Here is a 22,650-nt window from a genome sequence, read left to right as displayed (position 1 = left end):
CTGATAAAAATCGATTGCCTCTAACTTGAAACACCATTTATCCAATGCTTTTAGCTTTGCTCGCGTCCCATCACGCCCCATCACGCCCAAGCCGCTTGCCTTATGTTCTAAACCTCCTGTTTTGGGAATGGTCACAATTTCCTCACAGAAATTCTTCTGAACACTATTGTAAAGAGTAGGCATCATCTGTAGGAATTTTCAAAGGCCTCATGAAAGCCAGGTACCAGCAGTGCACTGAGGAGCCTAAATCCCACAGAACAGTCCAAGATTTAGGCTCACAGGATGTTGTGCTCTGATTTGCAATGGAAGCAGTAACTTTAATATTCATCAGTGTGTTCCAAACTTCACCTTTCCTGACTTCTAGTTCTAAGTAACCCAGCATATACATGGAACGGGAAGCTTCCTATGGTTGTGAGGTGCAGAGTCCTGCTGGAAGAAAGCCTCGAGGAGTACATGATATTTATAATTTACGGATTAAACTGTTTCCATGTGCAACCAATTTTATTACACAGGGTTTCCCAACCGAACATCTTCAATGAGTTACTTATTTTTCTTCCCTAAACCTTTTCTTCCATGACTTATTACCATGGAACAGTCATTAGCAATGTGTACTGCAGGAAAAACTACAGTGTTGTATATTAAAACTCAGTTCCAGTCTAGCTGTTTTTAAAAGAATTCTCAGCTCTCACCACCTGATCCCAGGTGTCCCTGTCACAACACCAAATGCCTTCTCACTGCATATTTGCGGAACAGGAATATGGGTCAGTGCCGAGCTTTTAGCTCTGTAAAAACAAAAAAAGGCTGCAGGTCCTTAGTGAAAAGGTGCAAAGGGAGAATTTTGGGCTGGGCTGACCCACAGCATAAGGTCAGACCCAGTCCCTTGTCTGCAGGGAGCAGAAAAATGAATTGGAAAGATTGATGCAGTGGGCCAGATCCCTCTGGCACAGACTGGGCACCTGTAAGGCCATGAGGTATCAACACTATCCAGTGACACGGCTCTGCCACAGCTGCAAAACAAGCAACCTCAGGATCCCAAAGCCAACACTCTCCCGCTGTCCAAGACTTTTCCATGCCTTTGCAGGAGGAAAACAGAAGTGGGGTATCTGCAAGGCCCTGTGTATCATGTTTTCACAGCAGTGACTTTTCTCCTTAGCCTTGGGCTGAGAAGGCAAGGAAGGCTCTCTCGTCCTTCCCCATGCAGCAGTGCTCTCTGGGGAGCCTGTACAAATGTTTTGATTTGAAAAACATCTACTGTTTCTCCCCCTCAGAAAGCCTTGTGTGTTCCTTGCCTGAGCACAGTATCCATATCACATCAACAGAAAGAGTGGAGATTAGGGCTGGCATTTTGGACTAGCTCTACGATTTGCAATGTCATCACAGCCTATTCTACATCACTGACTCCTACCGAGATGGAGAACATGAATCCCCCACTGCTGGGGCTCCATTATGGAATGCCTGTGCAGGCTTGCCAGCTTCTGTTTGTGATGTTATTAAAGGAAACCCATTTTAAAAATTCAGTCAAATATCCATGTGGGCACACAGTTCCCAAACTTCCCTGGTGCTCTGTGGCAGGAGAGCATTGCAGATTAATTCTCCCTTTTACTGTGCTCAAAAATGAGAAGCTTTGTACTGAGGCTTTTATTGTAGAGCAAAATGACCTTCCCAAGACACACACAAGAATTACATATACTAAAGTTTTCTGAGCATAAGAAAAAAGAAATGGCATGATGGATCTGCATCCCTGCAGCTCACTGGTAGGTTATCTGAGGTCAAGCTGCAGGAGTTACACTGAAAGCTCCTCCAGTAACAACTGCATACAAACTTCTCCTGCTATGTCACAGAAGGAAAGGATTTGGAATCATACCGCCTGTTTTTTCATGGGGTCCTCCCTCCACCTTATACCTCCTTCCAGTGATAACTATTCGAGGCACAGCATTCAAATACATCAGCTGCCTCCTGAATCTGCTTCCTGCGGAGCCCTGGGGTCACACATGTATGCACAATGACCGGGGAATGGGGATCATGGAGTGGCAATGGTCTGTTCAGACAAGACCAGGCACAGAATCACACCCTGACACTTGCAGTCTGGCTTTTCCCTTTGGAAATGTGAAGAATAACCAAACTTCCATGACAAAGGTCTATCCTTCTGCAGAGGTTGAAACCACTGCAGATGTTCTGGTTACAAGTTTCCCAATTTTCCAGTTTTAGAGAAAATTCTTCTGCATTCCAGACTCATATTTCAGGCCCAGGCTGACTGTTTTCCATACCCATTGACTTTCTCAGTAAGTGAGGTGGTTATTTAAGCTCTGAAGCTGGACCCAGAGTCCACAGTGACTTCCTGCACTGTCCACTGGATTTCAAACTGTCCCACTGAGTCCATGGAGGACCAATGGATTCTGATTCACCCACTGCTACCACGAAGACTGCTTGAACACTTAGGTGACATTTCCAAATGTATCCAAGGTTCTACTTCAAAAGGGACTGAGGAGCCCAGTTTCCACTGAGCAAGAAAGTTCTAAGAAACATAGACGTCTTTTGGAAAAAAAAAATCAACTTAAGAGTTACGTGTCTAATGTTTTGTGGATACGGACATAGACACTGAAATGCCTCAGGCATTTTAGAAAAACATCACCACTGCAGCTCAATGGTTTTTAAAGCACTAAAAACTGTGAAAGAATAGGTAAAATGATCAATTTCTACCATCTGAAAAACTTCACATCAGCACTTAGTTCTGCAGTAGTTGGTTTCCTGCACATCAGTTAGCAGAGAACTACTAAAATCTCAAATGCTTTGGAACTACTCCAGAGAACTTCATTCCATGTCACAGCAGGAATTTAAACTGCAGATGCCTGTCTGACGCTGCCTCCTTTGCCCTCAATGGACACACACAGACCCTTTATGGCACAGTTAATCCAACCTATTTCAAATGTTTGGTTTTCAGCTGACCTGCACTTCGTTCTCAATTCCATTTGGAAGTCCCCCCTTAACGGTGCAGGGAGCCCAGCATGCCCAGCCTGGATGTGATACCAACATTGCAGCTAGGAGGGTTTCTGTCACTGCACTTACTCATCTGAAACTGCTTCCAGGTGCTGAAATCTCCTCTGGATGGAATGGGTTATTGCAGAGGGAGCTGTTTGGCCACATGCAGACCCCAAACCTGTCCTTCAACAGGATCAGTGCACGCACAGCAGTACTATCACATAGGATTGTAGGTCCAAGGAAGGTTGCATGGAAAGCAAGGAATTTTATGGGGAATCATACAAGTTGACCATCTTTAAGCTGATGGCATCACTTTGTGAAGACCATAAAGATGTTGATTTGGGAGCAGATTGGAAGACATGTATGTCCAATCATGAATGGCTTTGTCTTTTAATACAAGGCATGTAAGTGGGAGAAAAAAATTATAAGAGTAGGATTATAGTAGGATTACAATATGCAAAAATCTAGGAAAGAAAACAATTTTTCTATAGCAGCCTGAGCAACAGTACTGTGCAAAACTTGTACTTATAAGTGGCATCTTAAATATATTGATGTTTCCATAGCAGCTGAACCCACAGGGCCATGGATGTAGACACAGAGAAGATGTTCTTCTCCAATACCAATCCACAGAAAGGTTGTAAGAAAATCCAGGAGATGGCTTAGTCTCAGGCACCAAGAGCACAGGATCAGCTCCTTCCTTTGTTGCTGGCATCAGCATCAGGATGATTCCAAAACAATGTCAAAAGGCAAAAGACTAAAGTTATCACCTCAGGCCACTGGTGCCTGTCACTGCTCCATGTCCTCAAGAGTAGTTTCACAAGATGGAATAGTGAGACTCAGTGCTCTGAAGAAATGAAGTCTCTATGTTCTCTCGCCTTCTTGGGCACCATTTTCTTTACCGTTGATGAGTTTGGCAGATTTTTGCTTTTAGTGGACGTTGCTTTCCTCTGTTTTTGATGAGTGGTTCGGAGAGATTTCAGCCCCAGCATATCACAGTACTCATTGCACTGGTGGAGGGCTCTGAACTGCTCAATGAAGGAAAAGGAGCAGTTGCCTTTAAATCCCTTGTATCTGTAGTAACAAAGAAAAAAAAAGCTAAATGGGAATTCAAGATTCATTTTCTGCACAGGGAGGCAGAGTATGACTGCTGACTCATAAGCAACTTGAAAACATTAAGCCAGTCTCTTCTACCCATGCTGGCTTGAGAAGCACTGACTGTCACATAAACTCAGACTGGGTCATTGGGACGTGAGGGAAACCAGGTAACAAGTGGTGACAGAAGCAGGGAAAGCATTAGAGGCAAAGCTCTGTGGGCCGGGTCCTGGCACTGTCTTTCACGGCATTTAGTTGGGAATAAAATTGTCTGCTGGCTCCCTTTCTCAGTAACACACAAATGAAGTCCATGCTACAGCATTCTCTGTGAACAGTTCTGTTGGCCACCATGAAGAGACAAGGTTGTTGCACAAGGTGCTGTCAGAACCAGAAGCATCTGTACATCATTTCCATGCTATGCTGCTCCCCTCCCCTGGCTGCCTACAGGATCTCAAGGAGCCAAGCCCCTTGGGGAAGGAAGAAAGGAAGGTTCCTGAGGAAGGCAGTCTCATCCAGCCTCCACAGTTCCCAAGATGCCACTGTACCTCGCACCGTGAGAGGTACAGGGCATGTGTACCCCTCTTCTCCTCACCCTGCCTCTGGTTGCTGACAGTCCTCCCAGGGCCTGCTTTTTAAGCTGCATCAGCTTATTTTAAAAGGTACACCTGCTCTTCAAAGGGGTAATTTTGGTTAAATTCTCAGGATAGAGAAGGGAGAAGAAAGGACAGGGTGCTCCTCTCCTTTTTTAACGTTATCAGTGCCTGTTCTACCCTCTTCTCTTGGTTTGCTGGACATCCAGTGTCCTCAGAGGTGAACTATGAGTTGTCACTACACAAAACCAACCAAACAAGATTTGGTACTGAAATAAACAGAGGATGCTCATTCCCAGCATCCAGAAAGCCTCCTTCCTCAGGCAAACTGCAGAGTGCTACAGAGAATACTGTTGCTCTGAGAAGGTTGGGCTTCTGCTGACAGACAAGCCTTGCTCTGGAGACACCACTCAGCTGGCTCTGAACGGCAGGTGAACCTCAAAGGGATTTTTCTCTCCTCTCCAAGTAAGCTGTGTGTTTGTTTAACTGAAGGAGGTTGAAGAGGAGTGTCATTGTTACCTCAAGACTATATCCTGGAGTCCAGCAGGATCATCAACGGTTCTCTTGCTCCTCTGGAGAAATCAGAGACTTCAGACTTTACTGAGCTGCTCACAAGAGCTCACAGGTATCTGTTGTGTTGGTGGATGCGCCAGACACGCCCACAGAACAGGAGTTCCACAGGCAAACACACCTGCCCTTAGCAAGAGAATCTCTTCTATCCAGCACCAAATCAAACCAAACCAAACCTAATCTTCCTTAAATCTGAAGGGGAAATGTTGGATTTGTCCTCAGGCCTAAACTCCCCAATGCCCCTTGTTACCATGTGGAGTAAAGCTAAACTTGTCAGTGCCCTGGAACCAGGCAGACTTTCAGATACAGACTTGGCAACCAGCACTCCTGTTAATGACCACAACCATGGGTTACCGTGCTCCTGATTCTTTCCTTTGTGTGCACCATTCCTGGGTAAATCCCTGGGCCCTCGTGCACAGTCCTACTCTGCCCACTGCGTGCACAGAGCCACACACCGTGCTGCATTATTTTTGTTTCCATTCACCAGAGAAGCTACAGAGTAGCTGATTTAAAGGCTTGTTTGCCTTTGATTTAAAGGCTCTGGTGTGGCGCTGTGGCCACATTAAAAATGCTTCCCAGGCGTTCCTGTTCCTAGGTCGGCTTCGCCCTCTCCTGACAGGACTGCACTGCAGCTCCTGCAGCACACTGCTTTGGGCCACACCACTCTGCTATGGGCTCCTCTGCTTCTCAGTTCCCTGGTAAAACACACAGACCAAGAACAAAAGATCAAAATTCCTTCCTCCACTCATTGTGGACTCTGTTCAGGAGTACAAAATAGATCTGTTCTGTGTCCTCTCTGCTAGCACAGTTCAAGCCACACCAATCCCACTCTGCATTTCTGGCTCAGTAGGACCATGTGTTCCCCCTTCATGGGACCAGGCTACCTCTCAGCAGCACGGCTGAACACAGCCCAAAGCAGCAAGACCCAGCAACACACAGGAGCTCTGGGCACTTAGTTTTTCCCCACCCATGTTCATAGAATTATAAATCCAACTGCAGACATTAATATAGAGCTCTTCTTTCCATGAAGGAGCATGAAAACAAAATACAGATCCAGGAAAAAACTGTCATCTTGCAGGAATATCATTAGCTAAATAACAAAATGACACTCAACATTTTCAGGAGGTTGCTCATTTAGGGAAATTATTTTCCTTTCTATATGCCTGAGGTGATCCTTACTACAGCTTGCACTGTGCGTTCACTTCCTCACTTCTCCTTCCTCCTCCCCAACACAACGTGTGTTTTTATAGGAGTAATTTCCCACATTGAGCTGGACAACATCCACTAAAGCATTTTTATAAATCTTCTGATTCCTGAGAACAGTGTTGCCTAAATAAAATATTTATGACTTTGGTTTGTAACAGGATGATGTACATTCACTTTAAACGCTTTTACTTTGGATCCACAGCTGAAAGAGTAAATCAGTCTAACTGAACTGATGCCAGCCTGCAAATGTTCAGGATTTACGCAGAATAGTCTAGAATTACATTTTTAATAATTGTGAGGTTTCTTCTTGAATCCCAGGTATACAGACAAGGTCCAATTTAGAATAAAGGCTGAACATACGATCAGATCTTCTTTCTCCTGCCAGATTCTCAAAGGAGAATATGAAATTAAAGCACTTACCCCCATCCCCTTTCCCTGTCCAGCAGCCACTGCCTACTCCTATCCACAGCTCTGCTGGCCTGTGGTATAACTAGAAGCCTTAATTAACTTAAAAGAAGTGGACTAAAGTTAGAATATTACAGGCCTACATCTTTACACATGCTTAAGTCTCCCCAAAAGAGCTGAAGCCTTTGCAACACCACTAGAAAACAGGCTCTAGAAATGCCCTGAAATCTTTTGTTAAGGCTCAGAATTTCTGTTTTTGAGAGAGAAAGGGGAGAGAGACCGTCAAATCCCTTCACAATTGTCCTTGTTTATCAGGGAAGTGGCCAATACACAGCGTTCAGCTGAGAAGAGTCTTTACAAAAGCTTGTGTCACAAATACATATCCCAGAGCTCTGGCACTTTTGCTGGCTGCAGGAGGGATTCCAGCCTGCCTTTTACCCTGGGCTCCAGCTGATGGGCCATCAGAAGCCTTACCTGCTGTCACCAGAACCCTTCATGTCACTTGTGAAATGCCCTTTGGACAAGCCCATTTCAAGGGAGGCATGCAGGAAAAGCAAAACTAAATCTACAGGGTCACCCATTTTTTCAGAACAAAATAAATGTGTTTCCTTTACAGGTGGGTTTCCATAAATATGAACACGAAGAAGTTTAAAGAGTTAGATGAGGACTACTTTCTTCTAAAGTTAAAGCAAGAATGAATTTTCAGCACACCCTCCCCCATCCACATTTAACTGTGAAGAGACAGATGAGTAAAGCACAACCATGCTGCTGAGAAATCATGTTCACTCACCCTTTGGCCAGGGTTGCTATGCCAACATCTGTTAACTTCATCCCTACACCTGCAAGGCAGCAAGGAAACACAGAGCTTAGCTTACACTGTAATTTCTAGGACAATCTTCACATATGGAGGCCTTAAGTGTTATTTATTGAGTCACCTTTTTCATTTTAATTATTTGTCACATTTTTTCAAAGCATTTTAAAGCACCCCAGTTAAGAAGAGGATGTTCCCTGTGTCACCAGCAGTTTCTAGAAGTCAGGCTCATGCCACTATTTTACAGCTGTCAGGGTGATCAACAGCACAGCTTGTTTCCTGTGCTAGGATTTTGTTCTTTCTTCTCCCTTTAAATTACTTCAGGGATCTTGTTTAGATGCTTTGCTGCTAACTTTCCTGCCTTCACTTGTAAAAGAATATAGAATGTTTCCTAAGGTTCCAGCTTTTTCTGTTTTTCTTCAAGAAGGGTCTGTCTTCCCCTGTCCCAAATACGTTGCAGGACTGAGGAGGAGTCATACCCATGGGAGCTGAGGCAGCACTTAGCAAACACAAGGGTGTTTCTTGACTATTCTTCTTTTTAAAGAAATATATTTCTTCAAAACTAGCCAGGACCCAAATGTGGAGCATTCCACTGCTAAGTGATTGTTGGTGAGTATTTAAATACAAGAAAAAGGGGAAGACTAGGGTGTCGTTGTCACCTGAAGTCTTTCACTCAGCAGCCATTTCATTAATCTCCGGGTGGTGAGACAAAAAGCCAGATTTGGCTCACACTGATTCACTAAGGTACACATCAAAGAACAACTCTTCCATTAAGAGTGTAAGATTTGGTTTTCTTTTCCAAACTGTCCTCTTACAAGAACATAAGCTAGATAAAAATTGCCCCTACTCAGACAACTCACCTTGTAGGTCAGTGACAAGCAAATTCCCATTGGTCTTCTCATACACCCAGTGCTGAAAGGTGCAACACTTCTGGCCAGCCTCTGAGTCTCTTCTCAGGAAATTCACTTCCTTGCCATCCTTGACAGAGTATTTCACAAACTCCCCAACCAGCTCCTCCTCCACTGTGGCATAGGGGATGTTATTAGTGGGGCGATGAATAAGAAAAATCGGAATGATTCTGAAATCAAGGGATAGAAACTAATAAAATCCTGAGACCTATTTCAGTGAGGGAGGAAGAAACAAAAGTGGCCAGTGACCTCAGGGAGAGAATGAACAGCTACCAACTCTAAACCAAGATGGAAGAGCTGTAACACTGTTCCCAGGTTTCCTCTTTCCTCTTTAGTCCTAGCAATCAGTGGGCTGCCATGCCACAGGACAGTATATATAAGCAGATACATATATAAAAAATATATTTATACTCACTCTGGTACTTCTCCAAAGCCTTCCAACGGTTCAGCTTCAGCTGCATATAACTTTGCATACTCTCTTGCAGTATTTTGGACGTAGCATTCCTGTATTACAACAGACATGCCTATGGGAATATTGCTCAAAACATTCAACAGATCATCTGTTTGAATATGAGGACAGCTTTTGCCCACAACTCTGGCTTACAAAGGCCAGGGGCAGCTCACCTGCAGTGCCAGACTGTAGTTCTTCTGCAGCAGCTCGTCCCTGCTCTTGGTGCCATAGGTGAGGGCATTGTGCACCTTGAGCACGCAGGGGTGGCCGGGGGCGAAGGCGGGTGCCAGGCCCTGCAGGACGCGGCTGCGGAAGGCTCTGCGGTGCATCCCCTCACCAAAGTGCATCCCCTCTGTCATTATTGCTCCATGCAGTGTCCCACCAAAGTAGCTGGAGCTGAGGGGATCTTCTCTGAACATCAACTGCATGAATTCGATTTCTTCCACACCTAAAACACAACAGGAATCTCTGCAGGCACAGGGAGGGGTGGGCATGGGAGAGTAGATGCATTTCTCCAGAGAGGAGGAAAAAATGCTCAGTGGAAGCACAACTTGTGTTACTGAAGGCTGGGACCCCACTCCTGAGAGGCAGCTGCTTGCCTGTATGATCTAAAACCAGCATGAAGAAAGGTGGCAGATCAGGATCATAAGGAGAGAAGACAGAGTGTAGCAAACAAGTCTGTTACAGATGAAATCAAGGAATATTCTGGATTTCACCCCTTTAAATAGTGACTGTAATCCAAATGGAAAAAAAATTGTAAGGGGATGTGGCATTTAAGTAAAACCTTATAAAATGAAGGCCTTGTTGCCTTTGTAAAATTATGGCTCAGGCCTGTTACTTCGGCTAGAGAAGGACTGTAAGAAAAGTTCCATGAGAAGAAAAACAATTAGTTTTTACTCATGAGAATGTAGTATCAACAGAAGCATGAAAGTTAAACAATAGAAGGAGAAAAACAGCAACATATCCACACCTGTTATTTTTCTGATTGCTTGAATGCTTATGCTACAGGTAGCCAATGGTAGCATGTTGTAGTTAGCAATAGCCAACGAGTCTACTGTGGTAGTTTAGCAGCCAGTGAATATGTAACACGCATGATAACATACAAAAGGTGTATGAAAGAGGCTGTTTTGTTTAATAAATGGCTTTTTGGCCCTTGAAAGAGGCACTGTCCGTGTGTGTCGTGACCGCTCCAACAGAGACAAGGGCAGAAAAAGTTAAGCACTGAGAGAAACTAAAAAATTCTAACTGCACTTCAAGTGTCTCTAGTCCTAACATTTGAAGGACCATCAGTGAAGAAGATAAACAGGAGAACAGAGCTACACAACAAGGAAGTCCTTCCAGCTGCCCTCTGCATTTACCTATGGTTTAGGCTCTGTACACTACCCCCTCTCTGAAGCATAGAGGAAACATTGCACGGATAAGGCCAGAATTAGAAAACTCCTTAATTCCACCTAAAATTCTCTGATTAAAGGTTATACAGTGCTGTTACATGAAAAGTCCTGCCTTTATTTCACAAGGAAATAAATGCTTAATTCTTCAAGGAAAAGAAAGAAAAGTCACCATGCCAACTGAAGGCCTAGATCTCTGTAGGCTGTTCAGGAATGACAACCCCACTGGCAAGGCACTATCTTTAGCTGCAGCACAGGACACATGCCAGGTGTCACTGAACACCAGTTAACACACAGGGAAAGCATTCCAAAGCTTCATGCTTGCCTTTCTCCTGGAGTACAGTTACACAGCAGGTGACCTGCAAGGACCATGTGTTTGTGCCAAAGAGCTGCCAGTGCTCTGTGTGTGTGTGTGTGTCTCTGTATGATGCCATGCAATGCTACTTCACTTTATATTTACCTTCATAACTCTGAAAACTTGAAAGACGTTCCAATACTACAAGAAAACAAAGAAATGAATTTTGTAGTAAAAAATTCTAAATGGAAACTGTCATTGTCATTATTATTAATCAAAACTGTAAACTGAGGCTTACCTGCAGCAGTCAGATGAAACTCAGCAGTCACCTTTCCATACATGTTATTCAAGCAGCAATAATACATTCCGTGGTCTTGGTAACTGGCTTCAGCTATTGCCAGAGAGACGGGAGAGTCATCCTGGGCACTGGAACAGAGCATTTTGTGCTACCATGTATTTTACACACTGGAAAAAGTGATAAATTTGATCTCTCTGCACTGTTTATTTGTTAAAACACAGCACAATTGTTCAGCAGATAATGATATGTATTGATATTACAATGGATATAGCAATACAACAATCAAAAGCAGAAGAGTTAAAACAAGAATAATCAGAATGGAAAGTTTAACCAATTCATGCAACTTTTTCTTTCCACTTAACACAACAACTAAGAAGAATCCTTCCTACAAAATTTTTCATCTTCTCAGAAGTGTGCATTCTGATGGAAATACATTTTCTTTTTTTTTTTTCCCTTTGGGTAATGTTAACTTTGTATTTTTGAAACATTCCAAAGGGTTTTTAAGATCAGAATGTCAGTATAGCTACAAGGAAAATAACTCATTTCATTAAAATGGAAAAGCTGGATCCTGTTAATGGCCTTAAGAAGCTTTTATTTCCACCCTTCTCTAGGTTAAATGAGGTTCAAACTTCTTTTGATATTTGTTTAAAATCTGGATGACACTGGCTGTGAACAGGCTGAGAGGTGATGGAACACAAACTATGACCAATATCAATGCATTGCGAGAAGATTTGCTTCCTGTGAATAGCAAAGTTACCCTGAAACTCCCAGCTCCTCAGAAACACTCCCTTACCTTCTCTGCAGCTGAGCCAGTACCTTGGAATCTTTAGTCCATGTAATGGTGGAGTCACCATGAATGTCACCAAACTGACAGCACAGCTTAATATTTCCAGAGCAGTCGGGGAACAACTCTGCTTGGATCTTCTTCAGCAGCCTGGGGGCTTGAAACAGAAGAGCCACAGTTTAGGGTTTGAAGACAATTGTATTGTTTTGGTATTTTAGCATTTCATGTTAAGAATATGAACACTGAAATCCCTGGTAAGTAATTATGAGTTCTTGTGTCTCAATACTCATAACTAATAGAATTTTTTAGCTGATCACAGCCTTTGGGAGAAAGTCCCAAAAGATCCTGCCAGCCTGGATCTCTGCTAACACTTTTCACTGCCTCACAAAACGCTCCAGTGTCTTTGCACGTGGGCATGGTGTGAGCAGGGAGCTTGGAAAGAAAGGGAATTGACATATACTTAGAGAAAGGTTTTGGGATCACAATACAGCCCCGCCTCAAGTGACACATCCCTGCTCGATGTAAGAGATGTAAAATGCAAAATGTTTTATTTCCTATGTCTTAATTCTGAGCTGCTGCACTCTGAATGAGATGGCATGGCCCATGTCCCTCGAAGATCCCATTCCTGCAGTAATACTCCAGTAACACCCACTTGAAGGGTCAGGCACCTGCAGTTCAGTTTTCCCCATTCCCAGTTCCAGGCTCCATCCAGACCAGGTTTCCCCACTGGACTGGCAGTCCCGGAGTCCTGGGCCATGTGAACCTTGCTGTATCAGGGCTAAAGTGACACAGACAGGACATGACAGCTCTAGAAATAGAACCAGTGGCTCCAGGTTCCTGCCCTGGCCACAGTCTTCCTTCCTGCAGCTGAAACAATGCAAAAGAACACTGAGTAGATACCACAGCAACCAAACCAGCCTTCCCATAATGCTGGGGAAAGGGCCACAACAATGGTCTAGAGCACAGACATACCTCAGTCAAGACTGAAGCAGAGCAGAAACAGCTGAAGAAAATTCAGTTTTATCTGATGGAGCCTGAATGTTTAAAACATTTTTCAAGCATAGCCCTAAGTAATGGAAACAGGTCAGGCATTGCACAGTCACTGCAGTTCGCTTGCTGTGCTTTGAAGTGATGTGTCTCTTCTCCCACACATTTGGTTCCCTGGCAAAGGATACATCTTTGAACAGAGAAAAGTCTGGGGTTTTTTCAAAATGTGATTAGAAAAGTAGAAGTCTCACGAGACTTCACTGTAATTAGAGTGTGTGAAAAGCTTCACAGCTGTGTAGCTTACCTTTAGTCACCGTTCAGTCTTGCTCTGACCTATTAAATCATTTTATGATGTGAACATGAAATGTCATGTCCAAAGGTAAAAATAAGACCTTGGTCTTTGCAAACTACCCATAGAAACAACAAATCCCTCATGCACCCAGCTGTCGCAATCCTGCTACAGTGTTACCAACCTTCTAGAGACTCTGACAGCAACCCAGATCTCCTTTCAATTAGATGTTTCCTATATCAGTTTAATATTGCTCATTTCATCTGTGTCATTTTTGCAGCAGGGCAAAGCAATGCAGAACCAGTCACAAGACAGCACATAGGACCTCAAAACATCGCTTATCAGTGGTACCCTACTGCTAGCAATAATACTTTGCTAGTAATAAATCCTTTGGTAACCAAGAGGGGACAATTGCAGTTGGAAGCTGCAAGGTAGGAGCGTAACTGGGAACACAGCCCTGTGGGATACCAGAACAAGTACTGGGCTTGCAGCCGCTACTTGGTGTGTAGTTACATGGTAGCATTATGCTGTTCATCCCTGAAAAGTTACTCCAAAAGGCAAATGAGGCAGTAACTATTTCAAACAGGTTACAAAATCCATGAATTGAATATACTTGCCAGCTGGGAAAAGGGCTCATCTCTGTGGCATGGGAACAGCACTCATTACTAAATGCACGAATCTGGAAATAAAGCTCCATGAGGGTAGGACAGCTTTAGCTGACTGAGTCAGTCTGAAAGAGGCTTGCAGTGCCTTTCAAGAATCTGAATTTTGTACTGTAGCCAGAATGATGGGAAAGGACAGAAAAGAAAATCAGTTTTCTCTTACCTTTGCTATCCTTTTTCAAAATGAGTTTCCTTTGCTCTTTTCTATCCTCTTTATGAATCACGCCTGCCTCGCTCTTCCCAGACTTTTTAACGCAGCTGGGACCCTTGCTCACACTTCCCCTCTCCTCCAGCCTGGGTTTCTTGGACAGACTTGCTGGTGTTAATTTCTTCTTAGCTCCAGCAGCTAAATGCCCGCTCTTTGTTGTGTCCTCTTTACATTTGATGGGCTCAGGCTCTGCAGCAGTCAGTGGTGTCTGGCAGGATTTTGACCCTTCCTGATTTCTTTGACTTTCTGTGTTGACTGGAAATGGCTCAAGTGTGGCCCACGCCAAAGAGAATGACTGAGTTCTTCTGCGGGGTGGTTGCTCTTGAAAACGCTGGTTGTTCCCTGAATCAACTGGTGGCAAATTAACTAAACCACTTACTACACTCTCTGCTGTCCTGACTTCCTCCTTTTTATCATACTCAGTGGACTTAATTGAATTCTCAGCCTCAGTTATCTTGCTGGAACGGATCAAGTCAGGACAGGACTGCTTTGTGCTAATATTCATAATCTGTTTCAGAGCCTGGGAGCCAGTCAAAGTGTGCAAAGGAGCCTTTGTTTCAGCTTCTTCTGGGTTACATTCAGTAGCTCTTGGAATCTCATGTTCATTTTCACACAAGGCTGCTTCCCCTTTGGTTTCTCCAGGCACCCGCTGGAACAGACCCTGCCATGACTTGCAGAAAGTTTCCAGTGTAGTTAAATTTCTGTTTACTTTGACTCCAGTTTGTACGGATCCAGTTTCTCCCTCACTTCTTGTGCCAGGACACGCCACTGCAGATTCACTGGGAAGGCCCTCTGAGTGGCTTACAGGTGTGAGGAAGGGCAGGGTTTTGTTTCCAAGCAGATGTTGGGAATGTAGCTGATCCCTGGAACCTCCATGCTCCCCACATGCTGTGCTCTGGTGCTCACTTTGAGCCTCCCTGGGCAGCGGGGCACTGGCTGATCTTACACTTCCAGCTGCACAGATGCGATTCTTTGAAGAATCTATTTTTAAGTCTTCATCAGACTTGAAGGTGCTGTCAACAAAAAATAAACGTTGTTCTGCTGTATTACAAGGGGAAGCTGCAGTCTGACTCTCTGAAACCTGACTAACTCCTGAGTCACAGGAAGTTTCAGCCCTGTGTTCCTCAGGTATGCAAATCTCTCTCTGTTCTCCTGGTTTACATGGTTCACAGCTGGGCACTTCCAGATAAAAATCTCTTAAAAATGGCTCCCCAGAAGTGGGAGTGACTGCCACTTCTTGTTTTGCTATTTCTGTCAGTTGGTCTGTATTTTGGGGTAGATTCTTATGTGTTATGGTTTCAGGAATCTTAATTAAAGTAGGCAATTGCATTATGTAACTGTATTTCTGTGCATTAGAAACAACTTGAAAATCCTGACAGCCATTATTTTTTGAAAGATGGTAGCTGTCATTTGGTGCATTCAAGTCTGAGTGATTTCCTTTTTCTTGTAAATTCACTTCATAACTTTTATGTATGGTGTTAACAGAAGAGTGTTCTGCATATGTAAACTGACTGTTACTTTCACTGGGGAAAATGTCTTTCTCTTCAGGCAAATAAGCCAGTTCTCCTCTCACTGGATAACAGTCCTTAAAATGACAGCCTTCTCCAGGTACAGACTCATTTATCACGGATACGTTGTGTTTAGTGTGAAGTAACTGTCCAACTGTCCCACGTGACATATCTGATATGTCAGCTGGGTTTGCTTTGGGACATGCTAAATTACCACTCTGAGCATTTTGTAACCTTTGAGGAGAATCTGCTTCACATGTTTGAGCAGCACTATTAACAGCAAGCTTCCCTTCCCAAGTCACAGTGGATCCATTCCTGTCCGTGGCCACTGGATTTGGCTCCAAGCACTCCTGGGTATTTAAGAGGACACTGTTTGCTGAAACACAAATGGATGGCATTTCCCTCTCATTCCCAGTGCCAGAATCTAGACACACACCATCTGTTCCTACCACTTGTGCAAGACAAATGTTTCTTACGGATGCACTCTTACATGCTGCAAGTCTCTGCAGGAGGGTATCAGAAACATTGCAGTCAGCTTTCTCAGTTCTGGGGTTATGAGCTGGTTCTGTGATGGGGGCCTGCTCTTCTATCAAATCCATTAGCAAAGGAGGATTGGAACAGGTCTCCGGCACAAAGTTCAGTTCTGTGACTTCGACATCTGTCAGCCTCGTACCTAAACTTGTGATGCCTCTGTTTTCAAATGGGATTTGATAGTCTGAGTCATCTTCATGAAGAAGTTTCCACAGCTTGTCATGCACTGCAGATATATCAGCATCTCCTTTGCACTCAGGTTCTCCAGATTCCAGGACTGATTTGGAATTAGCTTCAGACACAGCCTTATCGGCTGATAGGCTGCAGAGAATATCTGGGTTACTGCTATCAAGTATGTCAAGCCCAGATCTTTGCTCTCCCTCCCCTGGCTCATCACACAGCTTTGCAGAAGAGAGAACAGCACACAAACATTCCTGTTTATCAGGAACAGAGTCCATATCCCATAGAGGAGAAGGGGAAATGTCATTCTTTGATTTTTTGCCATTACTAACAATTTCTTGTCCAGAGAAGTCCTGTTGGTGACAACCTTCTTTCTTTTCACAAGGAGCACAGTGAAGAGAAGTCTGTAAATCTGCATTCTTTACTTGCAGTGTGTTTTCAGCAGAGAGCTGGCTGGTTCCCACATTTTCACAAGCCCTGAAGATGCCTTCTTTTTCTGTTCTGGGCTGCATACAGAGGTTCTCACAATCCTGGGTAAGATTAGCACCTTGACTCTTCAAAGAAGAAAAATAGAACAATGTAATTAAAAATTAGAACTACAGCTTAACACAGGCCTGAAGGTTTGGAATGTTGGGGTTTTTCGGTGGTTTTTTTACTTTTTAAAATGATTTTTGTCAATAGTCAAGTTTCTGACTTGTAACTATCAACGTAATGGATTGAAATCAACCTCCTGGGTCTGAGTCTGAAAGTGTTGTTTCTTAGAGAAGGATTTATATCAAAGCTGATTAATTTTACCGCATAGATTCTCATTGTTTTTAAAGTAGAAATAGTTTAGCAAGATAATTCTCCTCTGTAAATAAAGTCTCCATGTTACATTTATATCCCTCTGTTTGCACAAATGGAGTGTAACATACCATCCCTAGAATACAGACAAAAAGTACATCACTGCCTCTGGGTCTCAGCTCTCTCAAATCTGCCACATTTGGGCCTGCTTTTACTTTATGCTGCTGTCCAGCAGTACTTAGTGGGTCTTTCCACTTCCCTGTTTCATGCAATGCCACTCAAATTCCCCTTTCCTAAAATAACACTCTGCCTTAAATGGCACACCTGCCTTGGAGTAGTTGAAATACCTCAATACCTGTAGCTATTTCAACTGCTTTAGACAGGTGAAACAAAAGACCTGAGCTTTATCCTGACGACTGACAGGCACATCCTGCCAGCACCCTGTTTTTCCTGCTCAAAAGGCAGAAAAAGAGGAAGAACTATAATATTTTGAAGGATGAAAAGTGAGTTCTCTGCCAAAAACATAGAGCAACAAGCTAACCATGCACAGCTGTCAGGAGTCCATGCTCCAAAGCGGTACAGATTTTCTATGGGATTTTTTTCTTGGTGTGTCTCCCAGGTAAGACTGGAGCCAACTTAAGACATGGACAACAAAATGGGATGTTATCTGCCATTCCTATGGTAGATCCAACTGAACGAGTAGGGCTGGCATCATGACTTCGTTACTCCAACCAGGACTCCCCTGCTTGCTCTGACACAGAACTACAGCCCCTCTGGCATGGCTCAGGCCCAGACCATTCCCTAGCAATGCCAAGCTCTCATCTCAGCCAGATGCCCAACTACCCAGAACTTCTGTGTCAGTTCTGCTTCTCTCCTTTTCGGATAACAAAATTTAAAATGATCTAAAAGTGACATAAATTTGTCTTGGGAAGGTCAAAGCAAGGATCTCTCAAATTTTATGTGAACAGGCTGTTCTAACATGAACAAAACCACAATAATGGCTCTGTAACCCAGGAGTGACAGCAGCACCTTGTGCCAAGGGTGCTGAACAATGACCACTGACAGGGACCCAAGGTTGCTGACCATGGACTGGGACAGGGTGCTGTCCGAACACTGACCACTGACAGGGACAGGGTGCTGAACACTGACCACTTAACATTGACAGGGACAGGGTGCTAGCTGACTGCTAACAGAGACCAGCTCCTCAATGAAACCAAGCAAAGCCTCCTGGCTCTCTGTACGCTATGTAATATTATACAGCTGGCACAGTTGGCGTCTTGGACCTATTATTAATGAAGCTGCTTTGAAGCACCAGGTAAATAAAGAATTTCACCTGTGGCTAGGCCATGAGGTCATGAGAGGAGTGAGGAGCCTCCCATCTTGACTGTCTACCGGAAGGAGAAGTCACACAGCACAGCAGGTGCTGCACAAGACGCACCGCAAAGGTTGTTCCAGTTCGAGCACATGGCGCTAAGGGGAAGTGTAAATCCTTGGGTCATTGGTGTTGTGATCCCGTGGCTGCTCTGTACCCCTCAGCACACCTGATTCCCACAAGGACAGAGAAAATACAACACCTTTCCAAAGCAGACAGCTGTGGGGCTTGCTGTGAGCCCCTCCCCTTGCTCCTGCAGAGCTGTCTCAGGCTGCGCTCCAGCAAACACCCCAGGGCACTTGAACAGAAACCCATGTGTAGCAATAGATTCTTTCTTGCCTCTCTTAGATTACACAGGCAGAATTCTGAGGAGTTTCTGGGTTACTATATGGGTGCTGTGAAAAGCTGTCCACATTCTTCTAGTGCTACAAAAAAAAGAACAATATTCAGGTGGGATGCTTTTGTTTAGCTCATTTTCAAGACCACGTAATTTTGAACCTACACCTGAATTTCACTGTCATACACACGTTTAAAATTGGGGGTTTGGTCTGTGTCCAGCTCTCACCCTTTTGTGTACACCAATACTCACTTTTTATCCAGTGTAAAGTTTTGGCCATGGACATGAAGACATACTGGCTACGCACAACAGGAGTCTAACCAGCCACTCTGAAATTTATGCCAGGAACCTGACAGCTGCTCTTGGCTAAGAGGCTTCTGGGATTTAAATTATTGCACTGCACTTGGGAAAAAAAAAAAGCAAGCAAGACCTCTGGCAAACCACAGCCATACACCCTGTCAGGAAGCTCTGAGGAGGTTAATTCCAGTGAGGGATATTCCCCATCATAACGACATCATGTGCTCCTCAAATGGTATTGGAATTTTATGTACTATAAAACCAGAGAAACCTATGAACATTTTCAGGAAGAAGAATTCAGTGATTTTTGACTGCTGAAGACACCCCAGCGGTGAGACTAAAGTCACTCTACTGTGACACTAACCCAAAACTGGGAGACATTTTTGCCCAAATAATCAGATGAAGAAAAGCACGTGCAACTGGAAAAAGCTTTTGTTTGATAAATGGGGTTTTGCAATTAGCTACACACCTTCAAATCAGAAAAATTTGTGACAATAAGATTATTCATGATTTAATATTATTTATGTATCTTGAGTCTTTACCATGTGAAATAAAAATGATGATTCAATTTTCCCACTTAGGAAAACTGTTAGAGCATCATACCAGTGTCTACAGCTGTAATGATTTACCCAGCTGATTTTCTACCAACAGCATAAAATATGGAAGTACATGGAGAGTACCACGGAGGTTTTATCTTTTAATTGGTTTGTACATTTCAACTGGAATATCCAACTCTTTCATTGTTTTATTTTTAAAAATCACAGAGCTCCATTCACCTCTGTAAGATGAACTCTCTGCATTGAACTCCTTTCATTGTTATAAAACCCCAGCAAACCCCTGTTGATTTGGTTTAGGTTTCCAGCACCATAAGTGGAGGATGGTTTTGTTTGTTGAATATAGATTGAAAAGAAAGTAAATCAAAGCATTCTCTGCTCACAATAGGTATTTGAGAAACTTTCTGGGTTGAAAGAAGCATTACTTTGCTAAGACGTGTGGAGTAGTCTCCATATCAGATTTCCCTATCCAGCTGTCCAGAGGCCCATTAGTGCCTCTCACCATTATCAGACTCACTCTATAATTAGAACAGCTTAGGCTTTACTTGGGCCTTTTATAAACCCAGATTTCCCTCCCAGCCGTAGCTGTCATTCAGAAGTACATGAATAGTATCTTTCAAAGTAATTTCGATTTTACATTATTTTGTGACAAGCAGAAATGAATTGCATTGAGATCAGCAGAGCAGCTCTTTGTGTTAAATGATAAACATGTTACTTACCCCAAGCGAGATGTTCTCATCTGGAATCTGGTTTTGCTCAGACAGGCCCCGAGTCCTTTTCCTTTCCCAGTGACTGCCTTTATCTGCCTCTTCTGTCGGACACAGACCAGCCAGCATTTGCAGGCTTTCTGTCTCCTCGGGAATTTGTGTTGAAAGGACACCTTCCTGACTAGGAGACGGAGCTCTGGATTCCCTACCCTCTGCTGCAGCCTGGAAAGACTGTCCTATAGTACTTACATATCTGCAAAGTTCTATAGGGTTTAACAGCTTGAAAAGGTTTCTCCTCAGGCTTTCTGTTAAGGTACAGCCAGCATGTCGTGCATTTCCCTCTGTCACATTCCTTCTCCCCTCCTCCAGAAGCAGTGAGCTTTCCCCCAGCATGTCCCCGTCGGGGCCAGTTTCTGTCATCGTCCCTGAAGCCTGACCTGTGCAAGCAGCACCTATGCCACTGGCAGAGGAGTCCACCTGGGCAGGGACAGTGTCCGTGGGCTTTGCTTTGTCCCTTGAGGAACCTGCAGCCAGATGGCCACTTCCATTAGTCTCTTCTTCACTTCTGGGATGTTCATTTCCAGTGGCTGCAGAAGCAACAGGCACTTGATTCTTCTCTTTGTCTTTCAAAATGGTACTTTTATCTCGGTGGTGTCCAACAGTGAGAGTCATCTCTGTCTGCAGAGCTGACTGGCTGTACATAGAGGGGTCTCTCCTTACGTTTACTCCTTTGATTTTTGACTGATGCTCACAGAAGCCAATGGGGGTATCCATAGGCGTAGTGTTATCTGACACTTGGAACACACAAGGCATTTCACTGAGGAAGTAAGCACACCCATCACAATCCTTACTCAGTTTTAGATCATCATCATCAATTTCTAATAAAAATTGTAATTTCTTTTTCCAGATTTCATCTTCATGCACAGTAAGCACATCTGAACATTCAAAGTACTCCAGGTCATCATCAGAAAAGTCATCACTTACACTTGTTACTTTCTCTGCATAGATCTCCAGAAGAGCAGCAGAATTTTCAGAGTCACCTTTTACAAAATCAGTGTGATTTCCTACAGAAGTGTCTGCCTGCTCACCAAGCAGGGAATTCGTGGTTAGAGGTCTGCCCAGCTCAGTGTTTTTACATGCCTGGACATCTGCCAGAGACTGAGGAGATCCAGAGTCTTGTGTGTTAAGGCAACAGTTGCCTGTGTGACAGGTGGTTACATCTGTGGGGTGGGAAGGCACCTGTCTGCAGCAGTATTCCCCTGCTCTTCCAGCAGTGACACCAATCACAGCGTTAAAATGAAGCAGGTCATCACCATCCTCTGACAAACCCCTTAGGTGGGAAAACGTTGCCTGGGATTTAATTACATTTTCAACGTCCATGTTGTCTTCTGTGTTAGGCAAGCACCTGAGGGATTTCTCAAGTGGAGACAAAATTCCTGCTTTGCTGAGCTTCTCAAGCAGTAAACGAATGATTTTTGAAGAGTCAGAACCTGGTGAAATCAACACGGGCTCACCCCCACAGGGGGAACTCTTGCATTGCACAAAATGTTTCCCATTTTGCTCATTCTACCCTGAAGTCTGCCACGAGCTCATTTAGGACAACAACATTCTGGGCAAGTTTTGTTCTTTGTATCTGGTTCTGGGTCAAGAAAAGTCATTTTAGCTGTCAATGAAGTGCAGATCTTGTTCTGCTGACCTGCAAGTTAAAGAAACACAAAGTTTAAATTTCTTTCTGAAATGGGTATAGGTATTTTCTAAAAGGTGGTCAATTGACAGATACTTGCAAGCACTTTCAAAACAAGAAATCATTATTTAAAACCCAAGATCAGACCCTGTCTATGCAATGGCACTTAACGGCAGCACACTGCAATTGTCTGGAGTGATCTGTGCTAAGAGAACAAATCCTTGAGCACACCCACCCATCCGTGTGGCACCTAAACAGGGGCTTTAGTACACGGCCTTTCAACTTTTCTAAATGAAAACAGGAACCTGCAGACAGTGTACATTTTCTCATGTACACCACTGCTACAGCTACCTGCTGTTTTGGCAGTCACACTGGCACAACAGCAGGCTACTCCTCAAATTGGTATGATAGGAACATAAATCCTGAACTCTGTTTGTAGAAATACCTGGAACAATTAGCCAGCTTATATTTTATATGGCTATTTCTGTCTAAAGCAATTCTCTTGTGCTCTGGCTTGATATTTGTCATTCCTCTGCTGAGAGAACAACAAAATGAGGCAGGTTGGCTTCAATTTCCTGCTCATATTGAGTTCTCCCGTCAAACAGCTGTGCAGTAGCACGGTGGTGTGGCAATGCTGAATTCACACAAAACCCAAGTGAAATACACCAAAAGGCTTCCACTAGCCGAATCCAAATAAATGTGGAACCATCTCTCTTTTCCTGTAACAAAGCCCTTGTTTCCTTAGCACTCCCAAATCTTAGAATTTTAGATACT

General features: G+C 43.8%; 1 protein-coding gene across 2 annotated transcripts; it reads right to left on the bottom strand.

Annotated features, from left to right (window-relative positions):
• Positions 1 to 3,384: 3,384 nt before the first annotated feature.
• Positions 3,385 to 21,665, bottom strand: ALPK2 (alpha kinase 2). Of its 2 annotated transcripts, XM_069002129.1 has the most exons (10): positions 20,205 to 21,665; positions 13,879 to 16,696; positions 11,787 to 11,934; positions 10,994 to 11,121; positions 10,861 to 10,896; positions 9,186 to 9,460; positions 8,977 to 9,065; positions 8,514 to 8,731; positions 7,633 to 7,681; positions 3,385 to 4,050 (listed from the first exon to the last, which is right to left on the bottom strand). In XM_069002129.1, the coding sequence occupies exons 1-10, from the start codon at positions 21,570 to 21,572 to the stop codon at positions 3,816 to 3,818; spliced, it is 5,364 nt and encodes a 1,787-aa protein (XP_068858230.1). In that variant the 5' UTR covers positions 21,573 to 21,665; the 3' UTR covers positions 3,385 to 3,815. The 2 variants fall into 2 exon arrangements, with proteins under 2 accessions (XP_068858230.1, XP_068858231.1); XM_069002130.1 differs by lacking the exons at positions 13,879 to 16,696; positions 20,205 to 21,665 and having other exon boundaries at positions 10,994 to 11,086; positions 11,787 to 11,931.
• Positions 21,666 to 22,650: the final 985 nt, after the last annotated feature.

The sequence above is a fragment of the Aphelocoma coerulescens genome (genome assembly GCF_041296385.1).
Source record: "Aphelocoma coerulescens isolate FSJ_1873_10779 chromosome Z unlocalized genomic scaffold, UR_Acoe_1.0 ChrZ, whole genome shotgun sequence".
NCBI classification, from domain to species: domain Eukaryota; kingdom Metazoa; phylum Chordata; class Aves; order Passeriformes; family Corvidae; genus Aphelocoma; species Aphelocoma coerulescens.
The sequence above is the reverse complement of the archived record's forward strand: the minus strand, read 5'-3'. Positions and strand labels throughout refer to the sequence as shown.

Bases quoted from the DNA above. Each gene is read 5' to 3' on its own strand.
- ALPK2 (XM_069002129.1), bottom strand. From the start codon at position 21,572: ATGGACGTTGAAAATGTAATTAAATCCCAGGCAACGTTTTCCCACCTA. The intron at 11,935-13,878 runs GTAAGAGAAAAC...TTCTGTTTCAAG, and splicing joins TTTGAAAAAGGATAGCAAAG to CCCCCAGGCTGCTGAAGAAG. The intron at 4,051-7,632 runs GTGAGTGAACAT...TTGTTACTACAG, and splicing joins ATAGCAACCCTGGCCAAAGG to ATACAAGGGATTTAAAGGCA.